Below are 27,800 nucleotides of genomic sequence, written 5' to 3'. Positions count from 1 at the left end.
TCTAATGTACAGTTGAGTCACCCAGAGATCTTTTAAAAATACAGCTAGATTTTTATATTTGAAGGTCTGGAGTGTGGCCTGAGGTTATGCATCTTTAACAAGTGCTGTTGGTACTTCAGGACTCCAGACATTCTTTGATTACATGGTTCTATAGCAAGAGGCAACCTGACCTACCCATAATTCTATAGTTTAAATGTATATTGAATTATGTGGTATACAAATTATTTAAAACCCTCAGCATATTAATTTGATAGAACTCCCTGCCATATGTAATAAACTAAAACTAAAATTAGTTCTTATTTGTGTCAAATACTAAAAAGTATGATTAGGAATTTGAAATGATAAAGTCAAAATTGATGTGCTAGGTGGAGCTTTCCATTTTTTATCATGCATTTATCTAGTGCCATTTGTTTCCTTCATAATATACTATGGGTACAAAAAACATTTATTTGTCAGAGTACTAAATAATGAAACAGCCATAGAAACTTTACCCTTTTAGACATTTAACAAGCAGAGAAAAAAGGAAGCGATATTTATATTAATACAGCTTTATCACAATCGGATGTATAATGAATATTGGAAGTAAATAGTAAACTTGCTAATTTGATATTTAGATACCTGTGATAATGAAATAAGGCAATGAGCTCATGTGCCAATATGTATGTAATTTTATAAGATTACCACATGATGGCAGCAGTCACATAACTGAGTGCTAAGTAATCTGTAAAGGTTTGGGTACCTTTAGAAGTCTTCGACTCTTTATTTTAAATTTCCAGGACTTTAAAAACCATAAGAAACAGGACTAATAGAAGATACTAAATGCAAAAAATGTCTTCTTATGGTAAATAGAGAATAATCTAACTTATGATAAATGTCATTAAAATAATAAAACTGGAATTTGAATCTCTTAATGCCCATTTCTAAGATTCTCTAATTCTGAGAGAAGTAACTCAAAGCACTCAATATATAGATACATCAGGCTGTCACTAAACAAATTCTATCTTTGGGAACATGATTTTCACATTGTCTAGGAATGGTAGTGTACAAATTATGAGAATATCATTTTAGAGTTACATACACATAACGATTTTAGTTTAATAATATAACTAGTTTCATACCTGGAAACAAAACTGGTTTATCTCCTGTGATTATGGTCATTCTCCTGCCAGTATTTGCATAATACTCCAACGTTTAAAATTTGTTCTTTGAAATACGTGCTTGAGTATTTATTAATGCTGACATCAGAAGTAGTATAATGTGTTAAGTTTCTCTTACTAGAATTATCTGTAGCATGAAATTAACAAAGTAGAGCTCAATATAGTGAAGGTAATTTAATATTCTAGTGGGAAAATCTGATTGTAAACCTACGTGTATAAAACTAAATGAATGTCAGCTGTTTGGCTGCTTTCTGATTAGCCACTATGTTTGAAAAATATCTGAGATCATCTTAGTATTATGCTCTACATTAAAAATTGGGCTTGGAAAGTTGGCTCAGTGATTAAGAGCACTTGCTGTTCTTCTAGAGGACCTGGGTTGCATTCCCAGCACAAATACGATGCTCCACAACTGCCTGTAACTCTGCTTCCAGGGAATTCGATGCTTTCTACTGGCCTCTCCAGGCATGGCATTCATGTGCTAAACATATACATGCAGGCAAAATACAGAGACAAATAGTTTGCCCTTACTTTAGTAATTGAAGCTCTACTTAAAGTCCTCGAGTATTTTGGATAGAAGAAACTTGTAAACATCTTCTAGGCCTCTTTAATTCAAACATTCTAACCACCCAATTCTTGACTAACTGACAAGAGAACCCTGAGACTTCTTAGAGAAGCAGGAAGGAAAAAGAAGTGTGGTAGTGGTGATGAATGGAGAATGTGTGACTCCTTTTTATTTTCATTACTGGGAATTCCACACACTACTTGATAATTTGCCACGACAAGACATTAATTTCCTTTTGTTTAAAAATAAACAATGTCTTAAAGATGAGAACAATCATGAGGTTCTGACTTGTGTTTAAGAGAGAAGTCTGAACCCTTAGTTATCTTGCTCTCAGTTCTTTCTTTGCTAGCTGGTCTCGATCATTCACAATAGTCTAAAGTTTTGCTTAATTGGTCAAATAAGTGCTAGAATTTTAGTGGAAACATTTAGCATATAACAAGTGCAGTAAAAGTTACTCGATGCTTTAGTGAAAAGGGTGGAGTTATTCCCTTCTAGTGACAAGTTATTATCAGAATTTGCCAACCAATCTTTTTATAACTGGAATGCATTAGAAAGAAAAAACACCAGTATAATTCATTTTGCTCAGATTATACCTTAGTTGTTAATTCCTTAAAATTTATACTTCTGTTCACTACCTCGGAACAGATTTTTCTAAAGAAAGCTTTTTATTTTTTTTTTACATAGGTATTGTTCTTGGATTTTTCTTTTGGTCTTCATGGTCAGATAGATGCCAGTTTAAAAAACAACAACAACAAAAACAACCCACTTAAGGGTACCAAGAACTAAGTTCATAAGACTTTCTTAAATTCTTTCCAGTGAACCCTTGCTAGAAGGATATGCAGGGAATTACATTGATTTGTTCATTCAACAAATGTTGAGTTCAGGCATTAAGGGATTATATAACAATCATTTCAGAGTCCCTACTGTTAGTTATGTTTGTGACTTAATTGACTTCTACTAGTATTATTTTATTATTTATTAATGATCACTTTATTTTGTAATTATATGTCTGAAGAGATGTTTTCAGAGTGGTTTGATTAGTATGTTACTTAATATAACAATGATAAAGTATTATAATATTTACAGATTTTTTTTACTAAGAGATGAATGACTATTTTAACGAGTTTTTTTTTTCTCTCTCTCTCACTAGGTTCTTGGAGTGTCAATGTTTTAATACCAGTACACATTTAAATCTGTGGTGAAGTCATTTTCTAAGTGGACGAGGAAGTTTTAAAATAAAGTGTGGTAGATACAGTGAAATTCTGTACAGATTTTTCTCTAAGGAGAATATAACACGCTTATGCTTACCAAGATGAAGTGCATTGAGGGGCAGTTTTGTTTGCCTGAAAAAAAGTAAAGGACAAGTAAACAATTTGATGATAAGCTACAGTTTTTCTTAGAAAGTAAATATTTTATTTATGCGCTGTTAGTTGGCTTTTAAATGAATTATTTCATGCTTTTTTAAAAAATATAACAATCTGAAGAAGTATTTGGTACAGATAAGAGTCTTCTCACATTTATTTACTGGTTGTACTAAATAATGATGACCTCTGCTGGATTTCTGTTTACATCCGAGAAACAAAAGTTAAGGATGAATTTATTCCCTAACCCTGAAATTGTAGGATAGAATTGTTTTTAGCATTCAAAATTTAAATGCTTAAAACATCAGTCAACAAAACTTTGTTTTAAATGTTGTAATTGTGGAAAAAAGTTAAACTTATAAGCAGAACTTTTACAATTTTTTCATCTAAAATGTATTTTAAGATATTTTTAAAATTCAAGAGCTTCTGTATACTTTTCAGAAATATCCAGATGCAGTGAACTGCCAGAAGGTAACCAGTCTCAAACATGCTTCTCCCATATGAGCCCTGAAAGTTTGCTTGTCCTTTAAGATAAAAATGTAATGTTGTCATATTCCTTCCAGTAGTGCCACTGTATTTTGTCTCCAAATAAAAGAAGCTTATTGTAGTATGTTTGCAGAAAAATTCTAAACAAAAATTATACAGCTTATTAGAGTGTGGGAATAGGGATCTAAATTTTAAATAAAATTATATATATATATAAATTGGTGCTGATTTTATAATTGCGCAGTTTGTTTAGTTTTTTCTTACTTTTAAATTCCAACTTAAAATTATGAGGTTTCAGAAATATATTGAAAGTTTAACAATGTTTAAAAATAGAAAAGCATGACTGTTCATGCTTTAAAATGATTTTTAAATTTGTATTTTATATTGTTTTATCTATCTGTCTTTGCAAGCAGTCTTCAGGTTAAAGATACTTCTAACAGGTTACAGTACATTTCCTCTGTATGTAAATTAGATGGGATAATAGAATTCATAACCCATAATATTCTTTGAAAGCTAAGCTTTAAACTTCATTTTATGTCCTTTCACAAATGAATTAGTTTAAAACAGAAAGTGGCCACTTGCCATTTTGACATCAACTCATTTTGCGAGGCTTAGGCAGCTAGACATCGTTTAAAACAAAATATTAACTTATATTACATGTATATCTATCTTTTGTCAGTCGTCTCTCAGTTCTTGAGGTATATTATTTTAATCATTCCATGCCTTAATATGCTTGCAATACAAGAATATCTTCAGATGTGTGAATACCAAAAGGCTTCTGGTTTTTTGAGTCAGGAAATCAACAAGCATTGGGCTGTGGTAGCCAAAAAACCATAGGTTAGCTGAAAGAACACAAAATACACTTATTTTATTAATTCATGGTTAATGAATAAAACCAGACATGTCTAACATACTTTCCATCAACAAACATTGTTATGTGCAAACGTATTGCATATGTTCTTTTACACACCACTGCATTTCCTAGAACTGCTGAGAGGACTGTATATATGATTTTAAACCTAAGTTGATTTTTTTTTCTCACTCTCGAAAAGAGTACTTCTTTGTGAAAGCAGTTCTTACAGCTTTGTTTTCAACCAGCTAAAAATGTTTTATATATTACTCTAACCTGTTGTCCTCCACATTCTATTGTCCTAATTGTACTGTTTTCTGATTTGTATTTATGTCTTGAGACAGTAACTTTTTGAATAAAAATAAACCTACAGTATGTTGTATGCTTTATCTCTTGTAATTGAAAGGGGGGTCATTCTAAATGCTTTATAAATTATATCTATTATCACACTTTAATGTGTTTGAGTGGGACTATTTATACAACACATCACCAGATTATATTTTTAATAAATCACATATATTTTTAAATGTGACTAAATCCCTAGTTGGGTTGTTTAAAATAGAAACCTGTAACTATTATTGTTTTCATTTTTATCTGGTATAGGTTAAATAGACTTTGAAATGCCTGCATTGTTCATTAAGGATATATTTGAATGCCTATTGTGCCAGATGTGTGAAAAAATTTTTCCCTCACAGTTAAATGTAAAAAATAAAATCATTAAGTTTGAAATAAGTACTAGGACAAAAATCCAGTAAGGAGTCTTGTTCTAAAGAAATCTATTTGGGATAATGGGCTTATGATGTGGCAGTAAAAGCCAGCATTTGAAAAAGAATTTATTATTGAATATTGTGTCTTCTGTGTGATAAAATTTGCATTGCACCCTTCTAAAAGTTATTAGTGTCAGTGTACATTGTTCATTTTCATTGATGTGTAAATCATACAAGGAGTCTTTGTCATAAGTGGTTCTGAACTAAATGGTAGGTAATATTGCTAGCCATTGTTTTAAGGAGTTTATATGTAGTGACTCACAACCTTCATGACATTATTATCTCGCACCTCCTTATTTTTACGTATCAAGAAGAGGTGAAGAAAATGCATCACAGCAAAGTTAGCAAATCCTACTCAAGGGTGAATAGATAATAAGTAATGAGGCTGGTATTCAGACCCATACTTTCAAGCTTTGCTGTATCTCACAAACTATTGAAACTGAGTGATATCGAGAAATGTGTGCAACTCGGTGTGCTGGCTCACGCCTGCCTCTAATCCCAGCGTTGCTGATGCTGAGGCAGGAGGATCATTGCAAGTTCGAGAACATCCTGGCCTACATAGCAGGTTCCAGGCGTAAACTGGAAAACACAAAACATTACATAAAGGTAAAATGGCATAGGATTCATTGTGCCATGCTTGCCTGTTGCTTGAGGAATCTACTTGGGTATAAAATGTAGTAGTGTGGATAAACATTGCCTTTACTTAGTATGTTATTGAGCTGGCTTCTGTAACAAATAAAGGTTAAACATGAGCTCTGAGCCCTTCCAAAGTTACTTAAAATGTTTTTAAATGTTGGCATACTGGAATAAAGATGATAATTTAAGAGAAGTTTCTTCAGTGTTCTGCCACAAAGAGAAATTGAAAAATATTCATAGGTTGAGCCAGCATGATGGTTTAGTGAGTAAAGTCTCTTGTTGCCAAGCCCGATCACCTAGGTTTGATCTGAACCTACATGGCAGATGAAGAAAACAGACTCTGCAAGGGTTCTCTGATTGACACATATGCATATAAATGCATGCATTCATATACATACTAAATGAGTTTAAATATTTTAAAGAATTCATAAGTTGGGTACCTGGTCAGATAGATTATTATGTTAGCAAAATAGAGTCAATAAAGCATAAGGCATATGGTTAAGGGGAAACTACAAGATAAATTTCATTAAATATCTCTTGAGATCAGTAAATCTTTTTAACTACCTACCCACTGTTGCCTGGGTAGACACATGAAGACAGCAAAATAGACTTGGTTTGTGACATTTTATATAGTTCCTAGCAGTTAGGATGCGGATGTAATGCCTTCTACAAACTGGACCAAATATATTGTGTAGGATGTTATTAGAGGCTCTCGTAGTAAATGTGCTCAGGAGGTCTTTTTGTAAGACAGTTGACATTTTATCATGAAAACATTCAGCACACACAACAAAGTTGAAGAAAGTTCATGGTTAGCACATTTTGTACTTGGTATTAGTGCTGATCCATCTATGGAAGCCGACTCTATGCGTTTCTAAGCAAATGGCAAACATGGGCATCCTACTTCCTAGATACTGCAGCCTACATGTCACTAAGCACTCAATACTTGATTTTTATTTGGCACAAAATTATATGTGGTGAATATGCAAACTAGGTTCATAGTTGCTGTTTTGCCAAATGCTTGAAGTGTTTGTCCCAAATCCCTACTAAAGATACTGAGCATCACTACCCACTCAGAAGGTATCATTTAGGTCTTTAGCCAGTCTGTACTTCTGTCCTTCTACATTGGTAGCATCTCTTAGGTTTCTCTCCATCATAGATTAAACTTGACTGTCCTAGGTTGTCATATAAATGAAGCCCTCCAGTATTGTTTTTATGTGTTATGGGATATTGCTGATATTTCTGCACTTTCTGTGTGAGCAGTTCGTTCTATTCCTGAGTAATATTCCATTACAAAACAGTATCAATTCACTTGTCACATCATTTGTGTCTTCTTTTTGCCAATTATAAACAAGAAAAGCTGCTGTTTAAGTTGCATCTCGAAAGTTGACAGGTGGGCCAAAAGAAATGGCAGTACTAAGGCTGAGAATTTCAGGCCAAGAGGACAGCATAAATGACCTTGCATGTAGTAACTATGGTGGGTAGCACAAGACAGGGGAACATGGTTGCCTATCTAATAACTTCTAAGATTTAAAAATAAAAGTAGCTGGTTACTTGAATCTTACAGGTTTTTGCTACTCAAATCCTTAAAAACATGGTGGCATATACTCTTTATTTAATCACAGGACTCGAGAGGCAAAAGGCTGATCTCTCACTATGAGAACAGCCCATATCTAATATTGAAGTGTTCACACATTGTGGAATTTGAAAGCCACTCTCACAGGCTTATTATTATTATTTTGCAGAGAGAATACTTAAAAAGTCTCTCAATGCACCAGACATTGGTGGTGCACGCATTTAGTTCCAGCACTCGGGAGGCAGAGGCAGGTGGATCTCTGTGAGTTCGAGACCAGCCTGGTCTACAAGAGCTAGTTCCAGGACAGGCTCCAAAGTCACAGAGAAACCCTGTCTAAAAAAAAAAAAAAAAAAAAAAAAGTCTCTCTATGCTTTTTCAGTAATACACATTGTTTATTTAAGTGGACAACATGGTATATATGCAACAGATATTTCAAACTACTTGTAATTGAAAATTTGTGCCTTTTAGCCGTCTCCCTCTAACTGCTCCTCCCTAGCCTCTGGGAATCACGTTGGCTTCTCTGAATTTGATTTTTTTTTAAGACTCCATGTACAAGTGAGATAGTGTCTTTTCTGTGTCTGTCATATGTCACTTGAGATAATGTTCTTATGTATGCTGTTCCAAATCACAGGAGTAGTAGGTCTAGTTTTTAGGGCCCCCCACACCATGTTCCATGAATTTCCTAATGTTTAGTGATATTGAACACGGTCTGATATACTTCTTGGCCACTGTGTGTCATTCGAGAGACATCTATGAAGACTTGCTTATTTTTTAATCCAATTATTTGATTTCTTACTGTCCACTTGTATTAATTCCTTGTATATTTTGAATACTAAGGGCAAATGTGTAGTTTATATAGACTTCCTTCTGTGGGGTTTTGATAATAGCCCTGTTTTTCTATTTTAACTGTTTTGGCTTTTGTTTTTCAAGACAGGCGTTCTCTGTGTGTCCCTGGCTGTCCTGGAACTCACTCTGTAGAGCAGGCTAGCCTCAAACTCGAGATCTGCCTGCCTCTGTCTCCCGAGTGCTGGCATTAAAGATTATGTGCTACCGCTGCCTGGGCCACTTTCGTTGTATTCAGGTCAGACTCAGTTGCCCAGACTGGTATCCTAGAGAATTTCTCCTATACTTTTTGGTCTTTAAATTTTAGTTAATTGTACATTTATTTATTTAAAATGTATTTGTTTAACTTTATGTGTGTCTGGGTGCTTTGCCTGCATGTATTTGCACCACATGAATAGTGGAGGCAGTGAATCCCCTAGGACAAGAGTTACAGACAGTTGTGAGCTGCCATGTGGGTCCTGGGAGTTGAACTGACCTCTTCTAAAAGGGCAACCAGAATTCTTTACCCCCTGAGACATCTCTCTGGCCCAGTTTGTGAATTTATTTTTATGTAGTGTGTGAGGTAAGGATTTAGTTTCATCTTCAAGTGAAAGAATATCCAGTTTTTCCAACATTGTTTACTAAAATGACTGTCCTTTCTCCATTGTGTGTTCTTGGCAGCCAACCCCAAATGTGTGCATTTATTTCTGGGTTCCCTATTGTGTTCTATTGGCCTTTGCGTTTGTTTTTATGCCTGCATTGTGTTATTTTGAATACTATAGTTTGTTGTTTTTAATCAGCCAGTATACTCTTTTCTTTTTGCTTAAGATTGTATTGGCTATTTGGAGTCTCTTGTTATTTCATACAAATGTCAGATTTGCTTCATTCATTTATATGAAAAATGCCCTGAGCATTTTGATACGGATTATGCTATTGCTTTGGGGCAGTGTGGGCATTTAAATAATAACAATACATGGGCACGAGATATCTTTATATTCGTGTCTTCAGTTTTTTTCATTGGTGTTATATCACTTTCAGTATATAGATACTTTGTCTCATTTGTTAAATGTGTTCTTCAGTATTTTTAATTTAAAGTTAATTATTGTGGGTGGGGTGTAGGTTTGTGTGTGTGTGTGTGAGAGAGAGAGAGGGAGAGGGCAGGAGGGAGGGAATGAAATTCCTTTTTGTTTCTCTTCCCACCCTGTTGCTCTGGTTAGGACTAGTAGGTTGTGTTAAATAGAAGTGGTGAGAGTAGGCATCCCTATCTTGTCCTGATCTGAGCAAGTAGTTCCAGGTTCACATTAATGAATGTTGAGGAACATTCTTCTGTTCGTGTTTTGTTCAGTTTGTCTTGAAACAGTGTGTTGTTTTGTCACATCCGTCTTCTAATTGAAATGGTCGTATGGCTTTGTCCTTTGTTTAGTTGATGTGTTGCATTGCAGTGATTGATTTGCATGTGTTGAGCCGTCATTGTATACCTGGGATAAATCTGATATGATCTTGCTGAATAATTCTTTCAGGCTATGGTTGCATTTGGGTTGCTGGAATATTATTCTTTAGTACTTTTGCTATTCTGTGTTCATCTTAGGTATTTCATCCAATCTTCTGTTAGGGTCTTTGTGTAACACAATTGTAATCCCACTTAGGATGTAGAGGCAGGAAGACCATAAGTTCAAGGTCACCTTTTGGATACATAGTAAGTTTGAAGGCCAGCCTGGACTACCTGAGATTCTGTCTCAAAAGAAACAAAAATCTGTTTTAAAGAAATATTTCCTCTTAGTTTTTTTTTAAGACTTTGAAAAAGATGATATTAATTCTTTAAATGTTTGGTAAAATTCAGCAGTGAAATGATTATTTCTGGATTCTCCTTGATGGGGAGATTTTTTTTCCCTAACCATTCATGTACATTTTTAGTCGTTCAGGTTTTGTTTTTGTTTTGTTTTGTTTTGTTTTGCTTTTTACTTTATTGGTGTGTTTTATGGTTCTAGAAATATCTGTTTGTTTCTGATTATCAGTTTTCTTGACATGTAATCTTTTTTTAACATGGGTCATTATGTCTTTCTATTCCTGGGAGCTGTTTTTTGTTTGTTTGTTTGTTTGTTTGTTTGTTTGTTTTTGTTTTTGTTTTTTCGAGGCAGGGTTTCTCTGTGGCTTTGGAGGCTGCCCTGGAACTTGCTCTTGTAGACCAGGCTGGTCTCGAACTCACAGAGATCTGCCTGCCTCTGCCTCCCGAGTGCTGGGATTAAAGGCATGCGCCACCAACACCCGGCTCCTGGGAGCTGTTTTTAATGCATTCCAGAATCTTTGGTATTTTCAGTTTTCATTTATTACATTTATTTTAATTAGCTAATTAAGGCTTTTCAGAATTTGTTATTCAACCTAGGTCCTATGTATGCTAGCTACTACTGAGCTACAGGAACATTTTAATTGGTTCTATCCATCCTATGACTGGGCTCCTTTCTATAATAGCCTCCTTTGTCTGTTTATTTTATAAGTGCCTATTCTACCTGATGAAAGTACAGCACTCAGATTTCCCCTTTCATGAGATGTCTTATTCATCCCTTCCCTTTCAATTTTTGTATGCCCTTAAAGGTGAATAGAGTCATTTATAGGAAGTGTCTTGGTTACTTTTTTTATTGTGATAAGACAACATGACCAAGGCAACCAACTAGAAAGAATTTATAGGCAACTTACAGTTTCAGAAGGTGAGTCCATAAGCATGGTGGGGACAATGGCATCAGGCAGACAAACCTGGCAGTGGAGCAGTAGCTGAGAGTTTATATCTTGATCAACAAATAGTATGAGGTAGAGAGATCTATCTGGAAGTGGTGTGGGCTTTTGAAACCTCAAAGCCCACTCCCATTTAGATAACTCCTCTGACAAGGCCAAACCTCCTAATCCTTCCCAAACATTTCCACTAATTGGGAACCAAATATTAAAATAAATGAGACTGTGAGAGCCATTCTCATTCAAATCACCACAGGCCCCATATGATTTGGGTCTTTTTTATTAATCTATTAAGACTCTCTGTGTTTTAATTACAAAATGTAACCCATTTGCTGACAATGTAATTATTGATAGGTAAAGACTTAGTACTGCCATTTTCTCATTCTGATGGCTTTGTTCTTTTCTTACCTTCTTTTTATCTACTGTGTTTTGACTCAATAATTTTTATCTTTTGGCTATCTACCACAGTTTTATCTCGAAGATACTTCAGGTTTGGTTCTTTGATCTTGGCAATAAAGTGAATATCACAGTAAAAGTCATCATTCAATTTCCCTGTGCCTGGAAAGTTACCTCTGCACTATTACTGTAATCTAAACTATGCATTTTGCCTTACAAAAAGAAACTCATATTTGTGTGCACATGTGAGGAGGTCAGAGGAAAACTAACAAGTTTATTATCTCTAAAATGTTTCCCTGTTTATCAAATGCAGTCAGGATTTTAAGCTTGTCAGTAAATCTTTACCCACTGAGCCATCTCACCAGCCCCACTATTATAATTAAGCTTGTCAGTAAATCTTTAACCACTGAGCCATCTCACCAGCCCACTATTATAACCTTAAAACAGTATGCCGTTATTGAAAATATTGATAAAATGCAAATAATAATCAGAGCCATTGAAAGAATGGTGAGGTTGCCTTACTTGAAAAATGGCTGCCACATACCTTCAATTTGTATAAACATTATTTGTTTAGTGTGATAGGACTGCTTGCATGTCTCTTTGTCTTGTGACTACAATGAGGCCTACATAAATCAGATGTGTAACAGACTGGTACCATTTATTTTGGATGACATAAAGGACCCTAGTTTTATTCTACCCTCTGTATTGTGTTTGTTGCTATTATAATTTACATGTTCTATATCGCGTCTCAAGATTATTTTAGATATCTACTGTTGTAAATTATTTTTTAATTAATTTTCTTAAAATTTTTGTTGAGCTGGTGAGATGGCTTAGTGAGTAAAGACACTTTCTTTTTTTTCCAACTTTTTTTATTTGAATTAGGAACAGGATTGTTTTACATGACAATCCCAGTTCCCTTCTCCCTCCTGTCCTCCCCTATCTCCCCCCCCCACTAAAACCTTATCTGTCACATATCTTCTCTGCTCCCCCTGGGTGGTGAGGCCTTCCATAGGGTATCATCAGAGTCTTACATTTCCTTTGGGGTAGGGCCTAGGCCCACCCCCGTGTGTCTTGGCTCAGGGAGTATTCCTCTATATGGACTGGGCTCCCAAATTCCACAGCTATGCTAGGGATAAATACTGGGCTTCTACAGGAGGTCCTAGAGATTTCTGAGGTTTCCTCACAGAAACACATGTTCCTTGGGTCTGGATCAGTCCCATGCTGGTATTCCAGTTATCTGCATCTGGGTTCCAGTTCAGATCGGTGATTAGTTATGGGTGTATGCTTCTACTTCCACCAGCTGCTGGATGATGGAATATAAGTTTGTCATCAATCTCATAATCAGGGGAGGGTATTTGAGGTAGCCTCTCCTCCGTTGCTGAGATAATTAGCTGGTGTCATCTTTGTAGATCTCCAGACATTTCCCTAGTGCCTGATTTCTCTTTAAACCAAAAGTGTCTCCCTCTATTATTATATCTCCATTCAAAGAAACCGTTCTGAACGAGGTAACCCAATCACAAAAAGACAAACATGATATGTATTCACTCATATGCAGATTTTAGACAGAGTAAGGATTACCAGCCTACAATCCACACTGCCAATGAAGCTAGTAAACAAAGAGGTCCCTAAGAGAGACATATATGGTCCCCTGGAGAAGGGGAGAGGCTCAAGATCTGCTGAGCAAATTGGGAGCACGGGAAGAGGGGGGAGGGAGCTAGGAGAGTGAGAAGGGGAGAGGAAGAGGGATGCCGAGGACATGAGGGAGCAGAAAATATGAGTCAAGACACTTGCTTTCAAGCTTGGTGATGAGATTTTGAGCTCTGGGAGCACCATGGTAGAAAGAGAGAAGTGATTTCTGGGAATTGTCTTGTGACCTTCACATGCAGTGTGACACTCGTGTGCAATGTAGCAGTCACGTTCACGCAGCATTTACACAGAGAATGAAGAAATGTAATAACCTTTTTATTTTGCATACTGAGGATCAAACTCAGCCTCACACATGCTATGCTATGCAAAGAGCTACATCTGTATTTAGCCCAGTTACTTGTCTTTTAACTTTAGAATTAAAAATGTGAAGGTTATAAACTGTTAGTTTAGTTTTAGTGCATTCTGTACTTGACTGTGTACTTAGTGAGTTTTCATGTTAATAAATAGCATGCTTTTCTTCATCTGGAACATTTCTTATAGTTGTCCTGCTGATAATGTCCCCATTCTTTGTTTGGAAAGTCCCACCCCTCCATTTCTGAAAGACAGCTTTGTGGGTACAGGCCAGCACTATACAGGTTTCGGTTTAATGTATTCCTGTGTTCCTGTATTTTTAAAAAATATAATCACATTTTCCCCTTCCATGTCATATACCTCCTGGCTTTTTGATTCATTTTCATTGATACATACATACATACATACATACATACATACATACATACTCAGGGCTGATTATTTGATACTGGGTAAACAAGTAAGGGTCTCATTCTTAGGACTGACTAATTATACCATTCTCAGCATTCCTTAGTTGCCTGTAGTTCTTTGTCTATGGCTGGGGCCCCATGGAGATTTCATGTTGTCTTTGTTCAGGTCTTTTTAAAAGGCATCCAGATTGATAAGATTTCATGGGTCTAGGTTCTCTGACATTTCTAGGAGACATAATCTCACAGCTTTTTGGTTTTTTGGCTCCTAAAATTTGCTCTTTATTCCTCCATGTTCTCTGAGCCTTGATTTCAGGAGTTGTGTCGTAGATATATTCTTTGGGTTTGGGCACCTCATGGTCAGTTGTTCTCTACATTTTGACCAGTCGTGATTTTTCTGTGATGGTTTCCATCTGTTGGAAAGAGAGGTCTTTGATGAAGAGGAGAGCTACACTCACTTGTGTGTATAAGAAGGAGTATCTGTTTTGGGAACTGCTAAGACTGGGGGTGGGAGGAGCTGTACCATAAGATACAGGTGTAGGTAAGGATTTTCTGAATAAGGATTCCATTTGCCTGGGATGTAAGGCCAACATCTGATGATTCAGATCTCATAAAAACCAAAAATTATTTGCATAGCTAAGGAAACAATTAATTGAGTATAGACGAAGCCCATGGAGTGGGAGAGAATCTTTGTCACCTATATTCCTGACAGAATTTCTAAAATATATGAAGAATTAAAAAAAAAAAACAGTAAGGGGAGGATATGTCTCAACAGTGAGTTCTCAAAGGAGGAAAAAATATTTTTTAAAATGTGCATCATGCTGAGCAGTTGGGGAAAGGTAAATCAAAAGGACTTTTCAGTTTCATTTTAGGTTTTACCAGTTAGAATGAGTAAGATCAACAAAGGACACCAGGTAGTAATGGGAAGGACTCGGGTAAAGGTGACTTCAGCACTTTGAATATGTCATCCCACAGTTGGATGTTAAGGTTTCTGCTGGGAAGTCTGTTGCTAAAGTGAGTGTGTATGTGACATGCTGCCTTTCTTTTGCTGCTTTATCAGTTTAATTATGACATACCCTTTTCAATATATGGATGTTGACATGGCCAGAGTACAGGCATTTCTTTTATACATGTTTTCCAAAGTTGATCATCTGCATTTTGGCCCCTAAGAAGTGGGGAAACACATAGGACTGTATTTGGGAAGTCTCCATGGTTTATTTGTGTGAGTGGCAGTAAAAAGCACCCCCTCGTGCTCTCAGTGCTGCTTTTTCTGCCTCTGGCTTCCTGCTTGAGTTCCTGCCCTGACTTCCCTTCATGAGGGACTATAAACTTTTAGTCATGGTGTTTCATCACAACAATAGAAAACAGACTAGTTCAGAAATTGGTTCCAGAATTGGTGGATGTTGCTATCACAGACTTGAACGTGTTTTGGGAAATGTTTGGAACTTTGGGATGGAAAAGCCTTCAGTGCTCAAAGCTTAGTTAGTGGTCTGTTCTGTAGGAGCTTGGAAGGTTAAAATGCTTGCAACAGTGCAGGTGATGTAGATCTGGCTTGTGAAGTTTCAGAAGTACTTTGAGATTCTGTCAGACTGTTCGGATAATATGCTGTGTTAAGAATCTGTAGTTTCAATAAGCTGTGGCTGCAGAATCAGCTGTGATTAACAAAAGATCAGGACCTTTAAAATTAAACCTTTGCTAGGAGAATCAGTGCTGGTTAGCTGGGGCTGAAAATCATCAGTGATTAACAAGGGTGCAGCATAACTAAGTTGAAATCTGGGAGATATTTCCTCAGGATCCGCACGTAGAGCTGTAATCCACAGGGTCTAAGGCCGAATCTCAACCTGGGCTTGGTAATGTTTCAAAGTCTACTGGTTTTGATGACATGCGAGCTGCGTGATCACTTAAATGTCAATTGGGAATGTCATTTGAGGAGTTGCCTCCATCAGACTAGCCTGTAAGTAACCCTGTGGCACAATTTCTTGATCGGTGATTGGTTTGGTCTAGTCTGTTTGATGTAGTGCCTCTCCTTGGCAGGTGGCCCTGGTTGTTATAAGAAAGCATGGAGTGACCGGGCGTTGGTGGCACACACCTTTAATCCCAGCACTCCGGAAGCAGAGGCGGGAGGATTTCTGTGAGTTCGAGGCCAGCCTGGTCTCCAGAGCAAGTGCCAGGATAGGCTCCAAAGCTACACAGAGAAACCCTGTCTCGAAAAACCAAAAAAAGAAAGAAAAAAAAAGAAAGAAAGAAAAAAAAAACCTGGGAGTAAGCCAAGAAGCAGCTCCCCTTCATGGCTTTGGCTTCAGGTCTTTCCTCCTGAGTTCCTGCCTCAATTTCCTTCAGTGATGGACTAAGGTGTAAGGCGAAATAAACCACTTCCTCCCCTAGTTATTTTTGGTTATGGTCTTTGCCACACTGATAGAAAGCAAACTAGGGCTTCTAGTATCTCCTTTTTAGGTTAGTTAGATGCACCTAACAGACGACTGCTACAATTGTTTTCTGTCTAAGTGCACCATTATCAGTAGGCGCATAATATTTTATTCCATTGTTAATGATTGACTTTGGTTACTTGATAGAGCTGGTGACTGGTTTCTTCACCTGGAAATCACTATATTTTTTGCTCTATAATTAAGGAGCTGAAGAGATGGCTCAGATCCTTCCTAAGGATCTGGGCTCAGTTTCTAGCACCCAGCGTACTTTGCAGCTCATAACCATCTGTAACACCACCAATTGTAGGGGATGCAGCGCTCTTCTCCTGGCCTTCATAGGCACCAGGCACATTTCATTACTTAATGGCAAGATGTACCAGATTCATCTTGTGTTTCCTGTCACCCCACCCCCTAAATGAGCCATTTCTCCATAGAACTACAGTTCTTAAAGAATGGTACTTAAAAGCCAGGATTTGAAACCGTCACATGCTCATTGATGCTCTGTTATTGCTGTTTCTAGAGAGCTTCTTAGGGGACAGAGCTGGAAGTATACACACATATGTATGTATCTATCCATGTGTCTTCCTACCCACCTACCATGGTGTTGCCTCCCCCTGCTGCTCTCAACACTGTGTGGAATAGGACTTTGTTAGAGGTTTGAAATAAATGTAGGCTCATCTGCTCCTCTTTATATTGACTTTTGAGATCGTTCTTCATCTTTGTTGATTTTATTTTAATCAATTAATTAATTTTGGTTTTTCTTTCTCTGTGTAGCTCTGGCCATCCTGGAACTCACTTTGTACATCAGGCTGTCCTCGAACTCACAGAGATCCACCTGCCTCTGCCTCCTGAGTGCTGGGATTAAAATCATGCATCACCACTGCCTGGCATTTTCTTTTTGCATATTTGAAATAACCACTGATGATTCTAAAGGGTAAAACCATACAGATGTACGTACCTAGAACATTCTCACTTATTCCTTCTATTCCATTGGTAGACTGCACTCTTTCCCTATGTAGTCCCTTAGGTAAGCAAATGTAGTTTCTTGTTGATGTGTTGGGTATTCCTTTCTACATAGCAGGCAAATTGCATGTGTGTTAACTATGTGTTTATGCATTTTTATTATTATTGTCAGTGCAAATTTCTAGAAACAGTTGCTATTTCAAATGGCAAATAAATACCTGTATATTTCTTTTGTATATTATCAAATTCCTCTCTGAAAAGATTGAAACAGTTTGTATTACCTGCTTGCACATAGTGCTAAATATAGGAGTGCCTATTTCTCCACAGCCCGACAGACAGAATATTTCATCTCTTTAACCTTTGCAATCCGATAATTGAAAAGAACTCTCTGTAAACTCAACCTTTATTTTTGCTGTTGTAAGTGAAGCTGGCCATTTTTACATTGTTCAAGGCTTAACTTATTTTTCGTGAATTCTACATATTTTGCCTTTTTAAAAAAATATTTATATGTATACAGCGGCCTGCCTGCATCCATCCCTGCAGGTCAGAAGAGGGCACCAGATCTCATCATAGATGGTTGTGAGCCACCATGTGGTTGCTGGGAATTGAATTCAAGTCCTCTGGAAGAACAACCAGTGCTCTCAAACTCTGATCCATCTCTCCAGTCCCATATTTTGCCTTTTTAAAAAGTTAGACATTGGAGGGGCTGAGGAGATGGCTCAGTGGTTAAGAGCACTGGCTGCTCTTCTAGAGGACCTGGGTTCAATTCTCAGCACCCACATGGCAGCTAACAGCTGTCTGTAATTCCTCTTCCAAGGGATCTGATTCCCCAAACAGACATACTTGCAGGCAAAACACCAATGTCTAGAAAATAAAATAAATTACTAAAAAATGTTTTTTTTTTTAAAGTTAGACATTGGAATATCTACCTCAACTTAATTTAGGGTCTCATTTCTTCTAGGCTGGTTTCAAACTCTATATACCTAATAATGGCCTCTCCTCCTGCCTCTCAATTCCAAGTATTAAGAGTATAGACATGAGTGTGTATACCAGTCTCTCCCCAGCTTCTTAGAGGTTTTCTTTTTAGATATTGTCCTTTGTCTGAGATACAGGCTGAAAATATTTTCTTCAATTCATCACTTGTGTTTATTCTATTTTATTCTACTTTGTAAACATTTTTGAAACCACACACACACACACACACACACACAAAGAGAGAGAGAGAGAGAGAGAGAGAGAGAGAGAGAGAGAGAGAGAAGTAATCCATAAAGCAAATGATAAGATTGTTATTTATAGGAAAGTAGGAACTAGTGCTCATTGTGTTACTGAAAATAAGTCAGACTCAGACAAATATACAATATTTTCTCATATACATGAAGTGCTAGGGAGAGAGATACCAAAGTAGGATAAGATTTTGAAAAATTCTATGTAGGCCGGGCATTGGTGGTGCACGCCTTTAGTTCCAGCACTCAGGAGGCAGAGGCAGGCGGATCCCTGAGTTCAAGGCCAGCCTGGTCTACAGAGCAAGCCAGGCTCCAAAGCAATACAGAGAAACCCTGTCTTGAAAAACAAAAAATGTATATAGTCAAAGATACAATCGTTTTAATTAAATCTAGTAAAGAGTAATGATTTGAAAGTTTTTCTTACTCTCGGGTCACACTGGAATTTCTGAATCGTCTTTGGGGGTTTAAATGGTTTAACTTGATTCAAGTCTGTGTTCCATTTGAAATATATGCTTGTGTATGGTGTGACCTACAAGTATAATTTCATCTCTTTCCAAATGACTACCCAGTACTATTAAAAAGGTCATCTTAACCCATTGATCATAAATGTCATATTTATTACTCACTGATCTTCCCTATGCACTTGCTGTGTTTTCAGACTTTGTTTTCTGTTTCACAAGTCTTTCTATTTGTTTATGTCATACCACACTACATAAATTTCAACAGACACTTTAACTGAAAGAGTAGGGAAATAAATGGAGAGTCGGTTTCTTCAGGGATATGGCCCTTGAGAGGCTACCCATGCTTCAGTAGATTGCCTTTTACCTATACACACACTGGCAGTACTAAGTGGACTTGGTGAGTTTAAAAAAATCACTTGAAGTTGAAAGTAAGAAGGAGGGGTTAGAGGCAAAGGAATGGGTTTGGATTTGATCTCAATACATTATATATGTTGATGAAATTCTCAGACAATTAAAAGACAAATAGAAGAAATAAAAGCCTTCAACTGACAACAAGGTTCAAAGTAGGCATGTCTATTAGGAGCCTAAAGGCCTGGTCCTGGATATTAACCTCTACCGAAACAGTAGAGAAACTCAAAAAGACTAGATGTGAAGCCTTTAAGGGGCCACATCATAGGTTCATCTTATATCCTTTTAGACTGTGTGTTACTGACAAGACTAACCACAAAGGGTATACACAATGTTGTCTGCTGTCTACATCTCATTTTCCTGGTTTACTAGGAGAATCCCACTCTTGGGACACATACAAAGAAAGCAGAGCTGTTGCGGCATAATTGTGCTATGTTGAAACAAAGTAACACAGACTACTACAAAATCTAATTGGAATTATATCATGTCATGACAACCTGGTATCTTGGAACTCATCAAAACAAAGCTGGTCCCTTCAAAGGCTGTGATAGATGGAGCAACCAGTTTCAAAGGTAATGAAGTGGATTATAATAGTTTGAATGAGATGCCCCTAAAGTCTTGAACATTTGAATTCTTGATCACCAGTTGGTGATCAAGATTTGGGGAGTCTTAGGAGTGTGGCTGTGTTGGAGGAAGTATGTCACTGATGGTGGATTTTGAGAGTTTAAAGACACACCACGCCATTTCTAGTTCACTCTCTTTCCTGCTGGCAGTTTAAAATGTGAGATTTCAGCTTGCTGCTCTAGCCATCATGCTTGCTGTTTCCCCATCATGGTGGACTATTTTTTGTAATTCCTTCACACATAACATCTCAACCAAAGTCCCCCGTCTCACTCTCCCCCAGATCGATTCTTCCATTTCCCTTCAGAAAAGAGCAGGCCTCCCAGGGATATCAACCAAACATGGCATAACAAGTTATAAGACTAGGCACATACCCTCATATCAAGGCTGCATGAGGCAACCCAGTAGGAGTCCCACAAAAACACCAAGCTACACAACTATAACAAATGCAGAGGCTCCCTGATTGTTACTTAAGTCTCTGAGCCCCTATGAGCCCTGGTTAGTTGATTGTGTGGGTTGTTTTCATAGCATGCAGAGGGACATCCCCCATCATGGGTTGGTGTACCAAACCCTTCACTAGAAGTCCTGCCTGGTTATAGAAGATGGCCATTTCAGGGTCCATATTCCCCCATTACTAGGAGTCTTTGCTAGGATCACCCTCAGACTCCAGGGAGTTTCCATTGCAAATGCCCCTCAGTTCTAGTTGTCTCTCCCAGTACTCTCTCACTCGGTCCTTCCACCTGCTGAATATATATTCCTGGGAAGATTAATATGTGGATAAAATTTGGTTGAAGAATTCAAAAGATGGGGCTGGAGGTAAGAGCATTTGCTGCTCTTGCAAAGGACCAGCATTTGGTTCCTAGCATTCACAACTGCCTGTAACTCCAGTGGTTTCCAGTGCTCTCTTTTGGCCTTCAGGGACACCCCAACACATGTGCCCACACTAACACACACATACATATCAATAAAATATCTTTAAAAGAAGAATCAGATATGTTGGCACACCCTTATAATCTCAGCATTGTGTAGGTGGAGTCAGGAGGATTAGTAGTTCAAGGTCAATTTCAGTTACATTCTGAGTTTATGGCCAGTTTAGGCTACTTGAGACTCAAAAATCCATCCTCCAAATTTCAAAGTAATGATTTCTTTCAAAGATCAGTTAATTCCAAGACAATTCAGACAAATAATTGGGCGAGTTAAGGAAGACAGTAAAAGATGTGATTGAGAAAGTAAGGACAAAGTAACCAGTTACAAGTCTTGGAAAGGCACAACTCAAACAGTCAAATAAGAAGCTCCATAGAAAGTTTTGCCAATAGACGACATCAAGCAGAAGGTTGAAAGACAAGGTCCAAGAATGAGAATATTTGCTATGTTAGTCAGGCTCCTCTGTAAAAGTAATGAGTGGCTGGGGAGATGGTTCAGTGAGTGACAGCCCTTGCAGTGCAAGCATTAGAACCTGCCTGAATTTTGAGCCCAGCACCACATAAAAAAGCTGTCCATGCATGTAACCCTAGATGGAGTTAAGGAGTTAGCTGGCCTGTCAACCCATCCAGAATGGTCAGTTTTCTGCTCAGTGAGAGACCTTGTCTTAAAGACAGACAGAGGGTGGTGAAGAAAGATAGTAACAACTTCCTGTCGTCTCTACTTGTGCAGGTGCTCGTACCTGCATCCTAAAATGGCATAACACACATACACATACCAAGACTGAAAGGAAAAATAATGGGACATGAAAGTGATCAAAATATACTGTATGAATGTATGTATGAAAATGTTGAAAAGGAATCCATTATATTGTGCAAATAATAGATGCAAAAATAATGAGCTAGACATGAAGGAATTTTAATTGCACATAAATAAGAGAGAAATGTCAGTCTTCCAGAATATGTCCATTGCAAAAGGACTGCTGCATGATTTCCATCTATGTGACATTCTGGGGAAGAGCAAAACTATAAAGACAGTAAGAAGGACCACTTGATGCCAAGAGATAGGGAGAAGGAAGAGTGATGACATAGAGCACTGGAGACTCTGAAAGCAGCAAGACTAGTTTATGTAACATTCTGATGGTGGATACATGTCATTTTTTATTTGTTGGAAATCATGTGGTAGCCTTTTTGCAATGGGCTTCCTCCAGAAAGCTGACCTAGAATGCACACTCCCCAAAATGGACTCTATAATTATATGCTTTGGGTGATAAGGTTGGATAGCAGTAGCTTCATAATTGCAACAGATTCCCCATCTGGTGTGGGGTACTGATAAGGCTTGTGCCCCTTGTGAGTACAATGGCCACCCCGTGTCCAGAAGACAGCAGTTCATAACACTCTTCCTCAGAGTCTTCAATTCATTTTACCCCTCTTCCAAAATGTTCCCCGAGTCTTGTGTGTTTGTGTGTGATATAGGTGTTCCATATCATGTTAAGTTGGTCACTCAATAGTCATATTCTCAGCATTTTGATCAGTCAGGAGTCTCTGCATTGACTGCTGCCAGGCCAAAAAAAAAAAGCATGTTTCTCTGACCAGAGTTGGAATCAACAGTAATCTATGGGTATACACATAAATAACATTTTGATAGCAATTTGACAACATATCCATGTAGCGAGACCTCAATGTTAAGTTCTACCTAGAGCCTATGACCTCCCCAGCCATTGGCTTTTGACAAGGTTTATGTATTAAGTCTGACTATTCCGTGGAGCAGGCCTCAAAGGTGGTCGGATAGTGCTTGGGTAACCCATAATACTCACGCCACTACTGTAGCAGTGGATCCACCTTCCCTGGTGGATGCACTTAGCATGCCCCATAGCTTGCTAAGTTCATTGATGACGTTTCTTTCCCAGGAGCCTTCCATCACCATGAAAGCCAGTTTGTTTCTTTTTAGAGTTTCATGCATGAGAAGTGTATTTACGTAATTTTTCCTCCTTTGCTCCCTGTCCAATTCCTCCTGTGTTCTCTCCCATTCCTTAAATTCACACACATACACACAACTGCTGAGTCCAATGAATGTTTACTGCTGCTTGGGATTGAGCATGCTAGCTGGGCTGATACCTAGAAAAGGCTGGTTTTACTTCTCTCTATCATAAGCCATTAACTGCCTGTAGCTCTTCATGTAGAAGTTGGGTCTTGTTAGATGTGCTGTTGATACTGACATATCAACCAGTGTGGACATTAAGCAGGCTTTGTTTAAGCAGCCATATTGTTTGGATTTCATGGGGACATCTTCCCTGTCACACACATATAGAAGACACAATCATACAGCAGACTTCTTGGTCCTCCAGCTTTTGAAATCTTTTTTTTTTTTTGGTAAGGTAATTTTGGATCACCAATTTTATTGAGTTCACTTATTATTTCTTTTTGTTTTTTTTTGTTTTTTTTATTAGTTCTAGTTAGGGAACAAGCTTATTTCAAGTCCCATCTCCCTCTCCCTCCCCTCACCCCAACCCTCCTCCCCCACCCCCAGCCTACCCCCCACCCCATCCACCCACCACTCCCCAGGCAGGGTAGGGCCCTCAATGGGGTCTCTGCAAAGTCCACCAAATCTTCCTGGGCCCTTCCCCATGTGTCCAGGGCCAGAGTGTATCCCTTCACGTGGGATGGGCTCTCAAAGTCCCTTCTTGCACCAGGGAAAAATACTAATCCACCATCAGAGGCTCCCTGGAGTGCAGAGGCCTCCTTTTGAAATCTTTCTACCCTGTCTTCCTCAATGTTCTCTGAGCCTTAGGTGTAAGGTTGTGTTGTAGATGGCTCATGGAGGCCTGGGCACCTCATGGTCAGCTGTTCTTTGCATTTTCACCAATTGGGGATTTCTACATTGGTCTCTGCTGCAAAGAGAAGCTCTTTGTTGAAGGGCTACACTTAGTCAAGACCGGTGGACGAGCTGCATTTCTCTGCATTTTTTTTAAAAAGCAGTAACCAGATCTGAGCCACACAAAGTGTCAGGAAAAGTGTGGCTCTGAACATATGATTGTCTCCTGATGAACTAGCCATGAATCAGAAACTAGGTGTAAACGTTCCGTTTGTTTAAACGTGTGAATTGACTTACTGAATAGGGTTGTTACTACGGAACTTAACAGATGCTTGAGAAGGTGTATACAGATTGGTAACTTTGATGCTTTAAAGCATTTTCTTTGTATTTGGCAGTGCACACCTGTAGTGATGTGAATGTAGAGGTCAGAGGGCACTTACTGGTGTTAGTTTTTCATCATGTATGTTCTGGGGATAAAACTTAGGTAATCAGGCTTGGTAGCAAGCACTTTTTGCCCACTGAACCATCTCATGGCCTCGTGAATTTTTAAAATTTTTTGAAGACCCTCTTTTAGGTGTCACTCAGATTGGCAGAGACATGTGTTTGAGTGTGTGTGTGTGTGTGTGTGTGTGTGTGTGTGTGTGTGTGTGTGTGTGTGTGTGTGTTTCTTTGTACTTCAAAAGGGGTATTGTCATGAAAACATTGTCATAATTTAGGAAGAAACAAGATGCATGGCTATTGGAAGAAAAAGAAAATTGCAGAAGTTTCAGTGGATTCTGCTCTTCTTTAATGGCTAGAAATGACAGAAAACACATATAGGCCAGACATTAAATGCCCAAGTACTAAATTCAGAACTAGAAACTAAGGTCAAGACTAAATGATGCAAGCACAGAGTGATTTTCTGAGAAACGAAAGTAAATGTAGAGTTTCATTAGAGAAAAAGACATGTATTCTAAAAAATGAGGCTTCACATTCAAAATCTTGTGAATATCATTTTAATTGATAAATCAGAATGCATACATTCTAAGATGCGGTGTCATTTTGCTGTGTGTAATGTAGAATTATTAAATCTAATTAATCAACATTGCCTAGCAGGAACACACACAGATTAGCACTCTCAATAATGCACTGTTGTTGAACACCTTCAGAGGAACATTTAAGAAGGTGTCTGCCAGAACAGGGTTGTTTGTAGAAGCTACTTTTGTGATACTTGGAAATGCTTTTATTTAATCTATTTTCCATATGTGTTGTGTGAAGCACACATTATATTCTGAGTACATTCCCCTCTCATACTCACAACCCTCCTTTTTCTTACCCTTCTCCCCTGACATTTGTCTGGTTTATGTCCCTAGATTGTTTTATTCTTATTTTGGGGACATGGCATGTGTGTATGTGTGTGTGTGTGTGTGTGTGTGTGTGTGTGTGTGTGTGTGTGTATGTATAATTATATGATTTTATGTACTTACATAAAATTTTTAAAGAATTTATTTATTTATTATGTATACAACATTCTGCTTCCATGTATATCTGCACACCAGAAGAGGGCACAAGATCTCATAACGGATGGTTGTGAGCCACCATGTGGTTGCTGGGAATTGAACTCAGGACCTCTGGAAGAGCAGTCAGTGCTCTTAACCTCTGAGCCATCTCTCCAGCCCCTACATAAAATTTGAGAACCAGAAATGGGACAGAATATCTGATACTTGTCCTCTGTAATTTGCTTAATTTGACTAATGCAGTTATCTTCAGTTACATCTACTTTCTTGTAAACAACATAACTGTTTTCTTTTGGGCTGCAAAAAATCCACTTTCTCTATTTTATTTATTTTTCTATTATATAAGGGTCATTGAAGTTTTGTCCTCCAAGATGTTTGCTAAATTATAGAGTCCTCAAGTGTCCATTTCATTCATTCTATCTAGATCTTAAAGTTCCCTTCAGTGGGAGAGAGAGGGTAGAATATGTTTCTACACCATTATTGAGTCATATTAAGGCTGGGGAAAAATTTAACTACAGACAAAGAAGTTGTGATAATGCAGTAATTTGATAAACACTTTTTCAAAATGTAATAGACTCTGTGTTGTTTCCTGTGACATGGCCTTAAGCAGCCCACACTGGCCTTGGACTGGCTATGTAGTTGCCTCTGGCCTTGAACTCCGATCCTCTGGTCTTTATATCTTCAAAATTCTGGGGTTGCAGACATTCGCACCATACTCAGCTTAAAATGCAATAGATTCCTAAATACAAAAGCCATCTGTGAATTTCCAATGGCATTTTAGCATTCATTGCATGCGTGTATTTAGTCAGTCATCCAAAGCACACTTGTGTAGATGACCCATGGTTCAGTATAGACACATGAGAGAACACAGGTGAACCCAGAAGAATCTTCCAACTTTCAGAATTACGAGCTTAGTAAATGATTAATCCTTTACACTGCTGTGTTTGAGTACTTTTCAACATGCCAACTGTAAGCAATTAAAACCAAAACATTAATCCACTGTGCTGTCTATATTTTTTCAAATTTATTGTCTTTTATTTCATTTTACATTCTAACCACAGTTCTCTCTCCCACCATCTCTGCTCTCCCCTCCCCCAGTCCACCATCATTCACTCCTCCCATCGGGGAAGGGATCCTATGGTGGAGTCAACATAGCCTGGCCCATTAAGTTGAGGCAGGACTAAGCCTCTCCCCGCTGCAGTATCTATCCCTGGTGCTGTGTAATATCTTTGAAAGTTTTCTGGCTGTTTCTATGTGTCAAACTTTCAAATTCTCATTTTTTAAGTAGCACATCTGATAGTATCACTAATGAAAAAATTTAGAAAACGAGACACAGTATTTTCCAGTGATTTAATTTTTCAAAGGAGCTCTACCTGGGATCCATAGTTTGAGTAAATCTAAAATACTCCATCAATTTTCACTACTTAAAATGGTTTGTGATCTATAAAAATCACTTCAAGTTTTGTTTAGTTCTTTAGACACAGAACAACAAGAAAGTGCTGTAAAGTCTGTTGTGGTGTTTGCTTAAATGACAGGCACACAAACTTGGACTTCCTGGCTTGTCTGTATGCATTTTGTATAGTCAGTTACCTTTGTTGTTCACTAAATTCAGATGGAACATGATTTATTGGGGCTCTTGTGGCTGCTTTAGGAGTTTTTATTCCTCATGCAACTCTGTAGTGGAAAAGTTGACATTTATATATTATTTCACTTTCCTAAGCTACAAAAGATATCCAAGTGAGACATTTTTCCCTTAAAACACTCCTGGTGTTATAATTAAATAATTAAAAATTAAACAAACTTACTAAAGGGCATTCATTTTTACAAATGCTAACACAAAAACAATTGTAGGGAAATTAATAAAAGGATATCAACTTTTAATTTTGTTTTTCCTTTAATTGAAAAAAATCATTTCCTCAGCCAAACATGGGTGGCATCCCTACAATTTCACTCAGGGGATGAGGACTGTGAATTGCAGAACAGTCTAGGCTATATTATATGATCCTGTTTCCAAAACCAAAAATTCAGTTAATTATGATTGTTAATTTATCTTGTCATCGAACATTTGCTGTATATCTATATTAACCATTTATTTCTTAATTAACTTTTACAAATTTTGAGTAATTATGTTCATGCATAAAATTCAAAGCTATCATTATCTTTGAAGATTATGCCATACTTCCACAAAATGTGCTTCTAGTTGACTGTTGTAGATTAAAAGGAAGGCTAACTGGATTAGTTACTTTTAGTTGCTGTGGTAAAACATCTTGAGCAAAAGCAATGTATGGAAGAAAGACATTATTTTGGCTCATAGTTCCATAGGGGAAAGACATAATGACAGAGAAGGCATGGTCGCAGGTGGCTGGAACATGAAGATGGGAGATGACATTTTTATCCACATTTAGGAAGCAGAGAGTGAACTGAAAATGGGGTGAGGCTATAATCTCTCAAAGCCTACTGTTATTGACATACTTCACCTGCTAAAGTTTCTATAACCTTCCCCAACAGTGTTACCACCTGGGACCAAGTGTTCAAAGATGTGTGCCTATGGGGACATTTCTCATTTAAACCACCAGACCAGCTAAATATAATATACTATTCTGGGTTAGATTCTAGAACAAAGAAAAGACACTTGTGGGAAAATGGGTGAAATCTAAATCTGTATTTTCCTTAGTAGTGATATTAGCAATGCTGTATTCTTACTTTTAACCAGAAGTTCTTAAAT

General features: G+C 37.6%; 1 protein-coding gene across 4 annotated transcripts in view; it reads left to right on the top strand.

The window, feature by feature from the left end:
* Positions 1–4,798, top strand: part of Stag2 (stromal antigen 2) — a 139,124-nt gene extending 134,326 nt beyond the window's left edge. For all 4 annotated transcript variants that reach the window (XM_027433515.2, XM_027433514.2, XM_027433518.1 and 1 more), the window contains one exon: positions 2,870–4,798. In XM_027433515.2, coding sequence (XP_027289316.1) covers positions 2,870–2,893 — 24 coding nt within the window. In that variant the 3' untranslated portion in view covers positions 2,894–4,798. The remainder of the gene's footprint in view (positions 1–2,869) is intronic.
* The last annotated feature ends 23,002 nt before the right edge of the window (positions 4,799–27,800 follow it).

The sequence above is a fragment of the Cricetulus griseus genome, chromosome X (assembly GCF_003668045.3).
Source record: "Cricetulus griseus strain 17A/GY chromosome X, alternate assembly CriGri-PICRH-1.0, whole genome shotgun sequence".
Taxonomy (NCBI): domain Eukaryota; kingdom Metazoa; phylum Chordata; class Mammalia; order Rodentia; family Cricetidae; genus Cricetulus; species Cricetulus griseus.
The sequence above is the reverse complement of the archived record's forward strand: the minus strand, read 5'-3'. Positions and strand labels throughout refer to the sequence as shown.